The 12,481-nt window shown below is 42.8% G+C and overlaps 1 protein-coding gene across 17 annotated transcripts in view; it reads left to right on the top strand.

Moving 5' to 3' along the window:
* Positions 1-12,481, top strand: part of LOC105475333 (SRSF protein kinase 2) — a 296,256-nt gene that overhangs the window by 247,837 nt on the left and 35,938 nt on the right. For all 17 annotated transcript variants that reach the window (XM_011730501.3, XM_071094728.1, XM_011730505.3 and 14 more), the window contains one exon: positions 827-933. In XM_011730501.3, coding sequence (XP_011728803.1) covers positions 827-933 — 107 coding nt within the window. The remainder of the gene's footprint in view (positions 1-826; positions 934-12,481) is intronic.

Genomic DNA, 12,481 nt, shown 5'->3' on the forward strand with positions numbered 1-12,481 from the left:
TACATGTGAAATAATACATGACACAGAGTAAGTACACTTAGCCCTTTGTATCTGCGGGTTCCCCATTCATAGATTTAATAAACCTTGGATGAAAAACATTTGGGAAACACCAGTAAAAAGTAATAGAAATTAAGAAATAGAGTATAACAACTATTTACAGAGCATATACATTGTATTAGGTATTATAAGTAATCTAGACATGATTTAAAGTATATGGGCCGGGCGCGGTGGCTCACGCCTGTAATCCCAGCACTTTCGGAACCCAAGTCGGGCAGATCATGAAGTCAGGAGATTGAGACCATCCTGGCTAACATAGTGAAACCCCGTTTCTACTAAAATTACAAAAAATTAGCTGAGCGTCGTGGCGGGCACCTGTAGTTTCAGATACTTGGGAGACTCAGGCAGGAGAATGGCGTGAACCCAGGAGGCAGAGCTTGCAGTGAGCTGAGATCGTGCCACTGCGCTCCTGGGCGACAGAGCGAGAGTCCGTCTCAAAAAAAATAAAAATAAAGTATATGGAAGGATGTGAATAGGTTATATGTATACTACACCAGTTTCCTGAAGAGACGAGCATGTGTGGATTTTGGTATTCGAGAGCAGTCCCGGAACCAGTTCCCTGAGATACTGGGAAACCACTGTGCTTAGTAATGTCAGTGCTTGTTATTTAAGTGAGACACAACGTTTGCTCACTTTTGGTATTATTGATAGTGTTGATGTTGTATTTTATAGAGTAGTAAGTGCTTTGCAAGTGACACAATGATGCTGCTTTCGGTAACTGCCTCACTCCAGGCAGTGCATCCACAAACAATCCTTAACTGTGTCCCAGATGTCTGTATGGTCTTCGAAGTGCTTGGCCACCATCTCCTCAAGTGGATCATCAAATCCAACTATCAAGGCCTCCCAGTACGTTGTGTGAAGAGTATCATTCGACAGGTGAGGCTTTTGACGCAGCCCCTAGGCCCTAGTACCTTATTGGCTAGGCTTTCAACATGATTGCTGTTTACGAATATGTATATATATTACATATGTATCAGTGCATAATATATATGTAATATATGTATTACATATATATCTGCATAACATTTCGAACTGTTATTAAGTCAGTATTTAATGACATTTTTTGTTGTGAAGGGAGCAATATGTAATTGTCAGGAATACGTTTTTGCATGTCATTTTTTTTTTTAAGGTATGTGACATGGTACAATCAAGTTGTTTTTGTTCAATATCTTTACTAAAAAAATCCCACTTAGTTCATTAGGAAGTAATTTAGAAGAAATAACTTACTGGGTTTATTTACTAAGTATCCTTGGATGGAGAGTGAGTAATAGATAATTGAAGAGTTGTGTACAAACTTTCAGTTATAAAGTGGTTAAATTCTGGGGATCTAATAGCATGATGACTATAGTTAACATTACTGTATTGTATACTTGGAATTTGTTAACAGAGTAGATCTTGAATGTTCTCATCATGTACACACACACAGAGTCTATATTATTGTCATACTGGATTAGGTTAATTAGCTGTTTGTGGTAATTTCACAGTGTACACATATTTCAAGACATGTACACTACTAATATATTCAGTTTTTATTGTCAGTTGTACCTCAGTAAAGCTGTGGAAAAAATGGAAATGTTTAACTCATGTAGAAATAACTGTATTAGATGTGTGTTTTGTTCAGTTGCCCTACCAGAAGAAAACCCTCAAGTAGGGTCAGGCTTAGAGATGATGCTCTAGTAAACATCTGTAGAATGAAAGTATGCATGGTTGGAAGAATTCCTCCTAATTAGCAGTGTTTGCCCATTCCAGTTTTCTGCATGGAATCAGTATGTATTCTACTTACTGCCCATAAATTTTTTTTTTTTTTTTTTTTTTGGAGACGGAGTCTTGCTCTGTCGCCCAGGCTGGAGTGCAGTGGCGCAATCTCGGCTCACTGCAAGCTCCGCCTCCCGGGTTCACGCCATTCTCCTGCCTCAGCCTCCCGAGCAGCTGGGACTACAGGCACCCGCCACTGTGCCCGGCTAATTTTTTCTATTTTTAGTAGAGACGGGGTTTCACCATGGTCTCGATCTCCTGACCTTGTGATCCACCCGCCTCGGCCTCCCAAAGTGCTGGGATTACAGGTGTGAGCCACCGCGCCCGGCCGCCCATAAAAATTTTGAAGTTTAAATTTGTGTAGTAAAAGCATCTTTGATATTTCTGTTGAATTTGTATACAGATAACTTTGTTTAGGCTGCCTGTATGTTCATCTCTTCACTTTTTCCTTTTGTACGGACTTTTTTTTTTTTTTTTTTTTTGGAGATGGAGTCTTGCTCTGTCACCCAGCCTGGAGTGCAGCGGTGCGATCTCAGCTCACTGCAGCCTCCTGAGTAGCTGGGGCTATAGGTGCCTGCACGCCCAGCTAATTTTTATAGTTTTAGTAGAGACAGGGTTTCACCATGTTGCCCAGGGTGGTCTCAAACTCCTGAGCTCAGGCAGTCTGCCTGCCTCTGCCTTCCTAAGTGCTGGGATTACAGGCATGAACCACTGTGCCCAGCCTTGTACGGAAAATTGGCAGCTTATTCTGTAACACTACCGATGTTACTTGAGAAGAGGGCTGGAGAGAGAAAAGTTCACTACAGTGTCTTCTATGTCAGTTGGATTGAGGTGCTTCTATGTAGTATTATGCTAGGTTTACATGTGGGCCTAGATTTGTGGCTAACTTTTGTTTAGTACTGAATCTGTTTGCCCTTAGCTTTCAAATAGTAGCATTTTTATTCATTATTTCGACAGGCTAATATCTCAAATGAACAACTTTAATGTAGAAGAGGTTATGTGGTGAGGGTAGAAATTAGTATGTTAACTGGAATTATTTGATCCCCAGATAAGACTACTGTATTATTTGTAACATTTAGCAGCAACTCTAAACTCTTTAAAAAAACAAACAAACAAAACAAAACTATATTGTTAAAAGTTGGGAAGAATCTCCTAATTATTTTTAATAAATCTTGAAAATATTAAAGGAATTACATATTCTAGCAAATACTGAATACTTTCAGAAATAGCTGCCTGCATGTATTTCCCACAGGCTGCATCATTTCCCAGAACCTCGTGCTTTCAGAGGGGCCTGCTGTTGCCTTAAGTGACTGACCACACCACCACCCTTTAGGCTTAGTGTGTAAGAAGGTGAATTTGTCCAGACGCGGTGGCTCACACCTGTAATCCCAGCACTTTGGGAGGCTGAGGCGGGCGGATCATGGCGTCCTGGCCAGTATGGTGAAACTCCGTCTCTACTGAAAACAGAAAAATTAGCCAGGCATGGTGGCACGCACCTGTAATCCCAGCTACTCGGCAGGCTGAGGCAGGAGAATTGCTTGAACCTGGGAGGTAGAGGTTGCAGTGAGCCGAGATCATGCTACTGCACTCCAGCCTGGGCAACAGAGCAACACTCCATCTCAAAAAAACAAAAATGGTGAATTCACAGATAAGCCATTGATGTTTATTTTATCTTCCAGAGAAGAAAAACAAAATCTAGCCTTAGCAAGTTGAAAGAGTCTGTAGTTGAAAGACGAAAATCTGAGGTTCAGTGGAACCTCAGTGCATCTTTGTTGAATGAACCGAAGATTAAATAAGTTAACGTGTGTTCTTCATTTTGTTTTTGTTTTTCGAGACAGGGTCTTGCTCTGTTACCCAGCTGGAGTGCAGTGGTCAATCACAGCTCACTGCAGCCTCGGCCTCTTGGGCTCAAGTGATCCTCCCACCTCAGCCTCCCTAGTAGCTGGGACTGCAGGCATGCACCACCATGCCAGCTAATTTTAATTTTTTTTGTAGAGATGGGATCTCATTGTATTGCTCAGGCTGGTCTCTTGAGGCCACTCCTGGACTCAAGCAGTCTTCCCACCTCAGCCTCCCAAAGTTGCTAGGATTATACCACACCTGGCCAATGCATGTGTTATCCTCACTGAAATTCATGTACCCTGTTTTTTGTGGAAATTTAGAAAGAGCTCTTGTATTATTTCTTTAGTTCAGAAAAATTCATGCTGAAAATTTGATCCTGTAATGTGGTCTGCACTTTGTTCTTATATGCAGTATTAATGGGATTTGGTTTGGTTTTGGTTTTTTGTGTGTGAATCCATCTTTATTTAAGAAAAATATTATCATGGAATCTGGATTTTTTTTCCCCTAAGCTTACGCAGAACTTTCAGTGTAGTAAGTTGTTCAAGAAATTACATATCCCAGTTAATAATCTACTTACCTGAGGTTTCCCTTCACCCCCTTTGATTCAGCCTGTGTTTTCAGTGTTTCTTTCTCCTGGGTGGTACTAGGAAGATTTTTTATTGCAGACTGACACAGTTACATCATTTCCCAGAACAAGCCAGAGCAGACCAATTTTCTTAGTATTTTCTTAGTATGCTTTCACTATAGACCTTCTTCTTAAGAGTCAGGGATAGCTGACCAGGTTCCAGTCATTCCCTTTCTCTATCACTTGATGTACTTCCCCAGGAGCCCACCTGTTGAGCTCTCCTTTGCCATGTGTTTTTCTCTTGATGTTCTTTGTATTTCGTTTGCTGTCCTCCTTAGTTCAGGGCCTTACCACCTCCAGCCAGTACCTTTTCACAGGCTTCTCTTGGCTCTCTGTGCATACAGCCCGTCCAATTCCTGGTCCCTGTTATGGTTTATTCTCCTTTCTATTGCAAGTAAAACCTTGCTTTAATGACTCATATTCCCATTTAGAATCCTTTAGTGGCTTCCCATTGCCTGGTTGCTAAAGCTTTATGTTCTTGGCCTTCATGAAGCAATATATGGAGTTATTAAGAGCTTGGGTTTGGAATCAAATAGACTCTAATTTCACCAAAGGGCTTTGGCCAAGTTACCTAACTTCTGCAAACCACAATTTCATCATCAATAAAAGTGGTAAAAATAATGATACCAGCCAGGCGTGGTGGCTCATCCCTGTAATCCTAGCACTTTGGAAGGTTGAAGTGGGAGGATTGCTTGAGACCAGGAGTTCAAGACCAACCTGGGCAACATTGCAAGACCCTGTCTCTACAAAACAAAATTTAAAAATTAGCCGGGTATGGTGGCATGCACCTGTGGTCCCAGCTACTTGGGAGGCTGAGGTCGGAGGATCACTTGAGCCCAAGTGGTCAAGGCTGCAGTGAGCCGTGATGGTGCCACTGCACTCTAGCCTGTGTGACAGAACAAGACTGTCTCTTTAAAAACAAAAAAACAAAAATCGTACCTTCCTCAATAGTTTATTGTAAAGCTGTAATGAGAGATAATACTGCTAGTAGTAGCAAATAGTTAATTCGGTGCTCACTATGTGCCAAGTATAATTTGAGTACTTTGCATAGTTGAGTTCCTCACAGTAACCCTGTGATTCACAGTAACCTTGTGAAATGGATGTTATTACTTTCCTGATTTCATCAAGTGGAAACAGAAGTCCAGAGAGGTTAAGTAACTTGCCCCTAGTTAGGAAGTCGCTTAAAAAGTGCTGAGTGGTGGAGCAGGAATTCAAACCCAGATAGTCTGGCTTCAGAGCTCATGGATTTACCATTTTGGCTGTTATATAATGAGTTTTATGTAATAAACTTATTATGAGCCTGTAGTAAGTTTGGAATTGCACTGGGCCTGTGTCCGGTAGAAGTTAAGTCACTTTTCTTTCTGGGAACCTGTTTAAGATCTAATGTCATCTGGTATCAGCCTGTATTTCCCCTTGCAGACAGAAAGTGATGTCCCTCAGGTACCCTATTTCCCTCTGGAATCTACCAGCTTACATTTTTTGTGAGTATTCAAAGATGTCCCAAACATTTATAATATGCAGATTTAGCAGAATTTTTATTCGTAAATGTTTACTGATTTTATTTTGTAGGTAGTTACAGAAAGTACTTAATGGTAATCATCTTGACCCCTAAATGGCACCTTGCCATTTTTTATCTCCACGTCTTTGATAGTTTCTTTTGTCCTAGGCTGCCAGAAATGCCATCCTTGTCTACCCACATTTTTAAGACTCAGCCAGAATCCCACCATTGTGACAAAGGCTTCTCACAGTACCCAGTTAAGAGGGGGATATGCCTTCCCTCCTTGAAATACCTTCAGCTCACATTTGGTCCCATAACTACTTGTAGGCCACATGTCAACCCTAGCTCTACTGACACTTCAGACAAGATAATTTTAATTGTGGGAGACTTTCCTGTGCATTGTAGGATGTTTAGCAGCGTCCCTAGCATCTACCCTTCAGATGCCAGTATCAGCTATCACCATCCCTGGTTGTGGCAATCAAAAATGTCTCTGAACTTTGCCAGTTTTCCTCTCATTGAGAACCACTGGGATAAGAGAAAGTGTAAGGTGTATGTGCTTTGGTGACAGACTTAGCATCGTAGCTTTGGCACTTCAATCTTGTACTCCTGATCAAGTTACTTAGCCTCCGTGAGCCTGTTTCCTCATTTGTAAACTCAAAATAGTAATGCATAATTTGTGGTTTGATTGTGGAGATTAAGAATAAGGGGGCCGGGTGTGGTGGCTCACGCCTGTAATCCCTGCACTGTGGGAGGCCGAGGGGGTGGATCACCTGTGGTCAGGAGTTCAAGACTGCCTGGCCAACATGGTGAAACCTTGTGTCTACTAAAAATATAAAAATTAGCTGGGAGTGGTGGCATGTACCTGTAGTTCCAGCTACTTGGGAGGCTGAGGCAAGAGAATCGCTTGAACATTGGAGGTGGAGGCTGCAGTGACCCGAGATCGTGCCATTGCACTCCAGCCTGGGCGACAATAGCGAAATTCTGTCTCAAAACAGACAGACAAACAAGAATAAGGATGGGCCAGGTGCAGTGTCTCATGCCTGTAATCCCAGCACTTTGGGAGGCCAAGGCAGGCAGATCATGAGGTCAGGAGTTCTAGACCAGCCTGACCGATATGGTGAAACCCCATCTCTACTAAAAACACAAAAATTAGCTGGGTTTGGTGGCACATAACTGTAGTCCCAGCTACTTGGGAGGCTGAGGCAGGAGAACCACTTGAACCCAGGAGGTGGAGGTTGCAGTGAGCTAAGATTGCACCACTGCACTCCAGCCTAAGTAACACAGTGAGAATCTGTCTCCAAAAAAAAAAAAAAAAAAGTAAGTGTGGACTTCTAAAGCATCCATGGTAGTAACACAAAGTAGCCATCTTGTCTCCTAAACTCCAGGATCATGTATTGTGAGTTTCACATCTCTTTGTGTCTTCCTTTATATATTAGGCGGCCAAGAAGTATCTTGGTTAATTGTCTTTCCTTAAATGAAGGAAAAAGCACGTTTCCCTTATTCTTTAGAAAATGGCTGATCTTTCTGTGATTTAAAGGGCTGACAGATAAATACTACCACTTGTTTATTTTTCAGAAGTAATGATGGAATTGGATCAATTGCTTTTTCTGGGTTTTCTATACGCTATTATCAATCCTCTGATCAGTTCTTAGCTGTCCCCATGTAGCCATGGTGACTGTGCTGTGGCAGAAGGAGGCCATCCTGGTGGCTTCTGGAGATGACCCAGTGCCATGTGCAGCCCACTCCCAGGCCTCTCTGGTGGCTGCTTCTTTGGCCTTACCCATGGAGTCTTGTGACTGTTTGTGCACCTTACTATTTTTTTTAAGTCACTGTATTGAGGTCTATTTTATGTCCACCTCTTATTTTTTTTTCTAACACTGAAAAAAATGTTTGTGTTGTCATTATTTGTAGTACATTAAAAGATAGACCTCGGGTGATGGTTTCTTTAAAATTCTTTGGCACTCTTTAAAAGTGGCTTTGACTTTCTTGTGTAATTGAAAAGGTAGCTGGCATTTTACTTAAAGAGATTATGGTTTAGTTCATTGCTCTTTACAGAAACCTTGTAAGAACATGGCTGCTTGCCATTAGTTAAATGAAGCTTGCCAAGGGCAAGGCTCGCATTTTGGTGATTTTGCTACATTGGTGAAAAAACTAGCAATTATAGCTGTAGCCCAGGATTTTAAAATTATATTATTACTCTTTCTGTTATCATGACTGTAACTAGCACTTACTGTGTTCTTTCGGGCACTGATTGTTTTAAGTTCTTTATTTGTATCATGGTATTTAGTCCTCACCACGACCTTATGAGGCCAGTGGTGTTACTATCTTCACTCTACCTAAGATGTTGCACAGGGGGGATACGAATCTTCCTCAGAGTCCCATAGTTATTGTGGTGGATCCAGATGGTGTAGTTTCAGAATCCATGCTCTTAACTGCAGGGTAGTGTAAAATGTCCTACATAGAAAGATTGAGATGATTTTAAATTGTAATATGTCAGTGAAAAGTGTGCATTTTTGTCTCTGTGGTAAATGGTTTCCTTGTGCCTTAATAGTAGAGCTAGTAATCAGATTGTTTAAAAGTACAGCCATTAGGCCAGGCGCTGTGGCTCATGCCTGTAATCCCAGCACTTTGGGAGGGCAAGGCGGGCGGACTGCCTGAGCTCAAGAGTTTGAGACCAGCCAGGGCAACACAGGGAAACCCTGTCTCTACTAAAACTTAGCCGGGCGTGGCGGCGCGCACCTGTAGTCCCAGCTACTCGAGAGGCTGAGGCAGGAATTGCTTGAACCCAGGATGTGGAGGTTGCAGTGAGCCGAGATTGTGTCACTACTGTTCTTCAGCCTGGGCGACAGAGAGACTCTGTCTCCAAACAAACAAAAAAAGTACAGCTATTAGATTTTATGAAGTAGCTATTATAATATGTAACCAGATGAGACATTTAAAACCCAGTGTTTTTCCAGACCTCTCCCTTTGGGGTGCAACCTTCGAGTATGCCAAGAGTCATGATGGTGCCCCGCAGGTCCTTCCACCTGTATCATGTATCATTGGCTGATTTTGTCTACACTTAGTATTTATTTACCATTTTAATTCTTTCAGTGGCCCTGTTTATCAGTAAATTTTATTATGATTGAACCAGTATTGTTCAAGTTCAGACCAGAAGCTTTCATGTCAGTTTGGTAAACATTTTTATATTACTGGGTTTGTTCAGCGTGGTAGTGCACATGATGCTGTATTGACTTGGAATTTCTCCTCAGGATGTTGAGCCCTCGACTCAGGAAATGTGGTGAGGTGGCTCCGTTTCAAGGGACTAAGCTGCTTTCCTGACCCATTGCTTTGTGCAGTCCCAGTGCTGGGCACAGCAGCTTTAACTTTCTTTCTGATGACATTCAGAAGTACAGCTGCTGGATTTTCTCATTAATTCTCACCAGTTAGAGATAGAAAGAAAAAGGAGCAGAGAATATTTCAGGACAATGTGGGTAAGGATGCTGTCCCCTGGATTTTTGGTTTGAGCATGTCTCTGGCTCTTGTCCTCTTTTATTGTAACAAGTATTTCCAAGCTCCTCCGTTGAGTTTAACATCTTGGTTTTCACAGGCAGTTGGTGGGACCTGCCTTGTCTGTTTTACTCTGGAAGGGAAATCTAGTGGAAGCCTCAGTGTTTCCAGCAGGAAACTTCTAGGCTTGCGGAGAGCCCCTCTGGTGTCCTCCACACCCACAAGTAATTAATATCCTCAATGAAAAACTCCTGCTTGGGGTTGCCTCCTTCCTCTGCCAGCCCATCTGGCTGCCCACGTGGGTTTCTCTGGGCACTTCATTAGGTTCTATTACCCACAGAGTAGGAGGAGACAGTCTCCCTGCCCGGTGTCCTTTGTTCAGGTGTGGGAGGAAGAAAGTCCCCAACTTATCACCAGTAGCGGAGCATAATTCGGAAAGTTGCTCTCATTCTCTTTCTTTTTACAGTTCAGAATTTTGGGGGAAGCTTTGCTCTCTGGGCTGTAAGCAAGGCCAGGGAGACAGTCTTGAGAGGAGTCTCCACATTATGCTTGACTCTTCCCCCACTTATCTACAAGATTACAGGACCTATTTCAATCAAGTTGTGGTGGAGAGGAGCAGATTTGTGTTGTGAAGACCAGTAATAGATGGTATCTGACACAGACGTTGATGTACAGAGAGAAAGCTTTGAGACCATTTTAACCAAGCCTCTTATTTTGAAGATGAATTTGAGGTTCAGGGAAAAGAAGGAACCTTCTCTGAGCCTGTAGCTAGTTAATTTGGAACAGGACTTGGGGCTTCTAGCTCCCAGCCCTAGATTTGGCTTTCTTTTCTGCACTGCTGCTGAAGTCAAAGTCTGACTTTACCCAGAGAAACCTGGCACTTGTTCCTCATGTGTGTGAACTGGCTTCCTGAGTGGGATGATTGAGAGTCATGTCCCTGGCGCATCTGGGCTTAGGTTGAGCTCAGCTTCCCTGGCAGCCAAAGGATCGCTGCTGCCTCCTGCTGGCACCAACTATTAAGGTTTCTTGTTTGTTTTTGAGATGGAGTCTCACTGTATCGCCCAGGCTGGAGTGCAGTGGCGCGATCTCGGTTCACGGCAGCCTCTGCCTCCTGGGTTCAAGTAATTCTTGTGCCTCAGATTCCTGAAGAGCTGGGATTACAGGCCTGTACCACCACACCCAGCTAATTTTTGTATTTTTAGTACAGACCGGGTTTCATCATGTTGGCCAGGATGGACTGGATCTCCTGACGTTGTGATCTGCCCATTTCGGCCTCCCAAAGTGCTGGGATTACAGACATGAGTCACTGTGCCCAGCCGTATTAAGGTTTTTAGGCAAGAAAGATGAACATACTGTGATTTGACAAGTAAAAGCAATAGAGGGAAGAACTAGTAAAGACTTTAACTCTGTCAGATTTTGCAAGGGGAGATCTATCCTTGGGGATGAAACACGATTCCTTTTTGTTTTGTGTTTTTTGTTTTTCCCATTGTCACAGTTATCCTATATAAATAATTGTAGGAGTGCCCATCAATGTTGGTTGATTCTGGGGTGCATTATTACTTTAAGCTTCACTGGTAAAGACAAATGCTATTTTGGAAAATAAAGCCATTTAAAAATAGTAGTTGAGGCCGGGCATGGTGGCTCATGCCTGTAATCCTAGCACTTTGGGAGGCCGAAATGGGTGGATCACCTGAGGTCAGGAGTTTGAGACCAGCCTGACCAACATGGTGAAACTCTCTCTCTACTAAAATACGAAAAGTAGCTGGGAGTGATGACACACACCTGTAATCCCAGCTACTAGGGAGGCTGAGGCAGGAGAATCGCTTGAACCCAGTAGGTAGAGGTTGCAGTGAGCTGAGATCGTGCCACTGTACTTTAGCCTGGGTGATAAAGTGAGACTCCATCTCAAAAAAAGAAAAAAAAAAAAAAGTAGTTCAAAATTAAATTATGGAATCAAAGTTTTGTTTGTTGCTGGGATATACCATACAGGTTATCAAGTACAGCCCTTTTATATTAGAAATTGAAACAACTGAGACTCAGATAATTTTTTTTTTTTTTGGAGACAGAACCTCACTCTGTTGCCCAGACTGGAGTGTGGTGATGCGATCTCAGCTCACTGCAACCACCACCTTCTGGGTTCAAATGATTCTCCTGCCTCAGCCTCCCGAGTAACTGCAGTTACAGGCATGCGCCACCACGCCTGGCTTATAGTAGAGACGGGGTTTCATCGTGTTGGCCAGGCTGGTCTTGAACTCCAGACCTCAGGTGATCCACCTGCCTTGACTTCCCAAAGTGCTGAGATTACAGGTGCAAGCCACCATGCGGGCCAACCCAGAGAACTTTAATAAGTGACTTAGGAAGCTAGATGTGGTGGCTCACACTTTAATCCCAGCTACTTGGGAGGCCGAAGCAGGAGGATCACTTGAGGCCAGAAGCTTGCATGTTGGGAGCAAGTACCCCAAAATCTGGCCATAAACTGGCCCCAAAACTGGCTGTAAACAAAATCTCTGCAGCACTGTAATATGTTTGTAATGTCCATGACGCCCACGCTGGAAGGTTGTGGGTTTACCGGAATGAGGGCAAGGAACACCTGGCCCGCCCAGGGTGGAAAACCACTTAAAGGCATTCTTAAGCCACAAACAATAGCATGAGTGATCTAAGTCTTAAGGGCGTGTTCCTGCTGCAGTTAACTAGTCCAACCTATTCATTTAATTTGGCCTATCCCTTTGTTTCCCATAAGGGATACTTTTAGTTAATTTAATACCTATAGAAACAATGCTAATGACTGGTTTACTGTTAATAAATATGTGGGTAAATCTGTGTTCGGGGCTCTCAGCTCTGAAGGCTATGAGACCCCTGATTTCCTGCTTCATACCTCTATATTTCTGTGTGTGTCTTTAATTCCTCTAGTGCCAATGGATTACGTTCTCCCCGATCGAGCTGGTCTCGGCACTTGAGGCTACAGTGTGCTATGCTTACACCTCTGAATAGCCACTGCTCTCCAGCCTGGGGAACATAGTGGGATCCCATCTCTAAAAATAAATTAATTTTTTTAAAAAGTGATGGAAAATCATAATTCAGTAAGTCAGTATCAGTATAAGTCTTCTAACTTAGATAAGTTTTACCATTTAAGTTTCTTGTGTGCTAGACTTTGTTTTTGTGAGTTTTCCATCTGGCTCTGTTGCCCAGGCTGGAGTGGTGCAGTGGCTCAATCT

The sequence above is a fragment of the Macaca nemestrina genome, chromosome 4 (assembly GCF_043159975.1).
Source record: "Macaca nemestrina isolate mMacNem1 chromosome 4, mMacNem.hap1, whole genome shotgun sequence".
In the NCBI taxonomy this organism is placed as follows: Eukaryota; Metazoa; Chordata; class Mammalia; order Primates; family Cercopithecidae; genus Macaca; species Macaca nemestrina.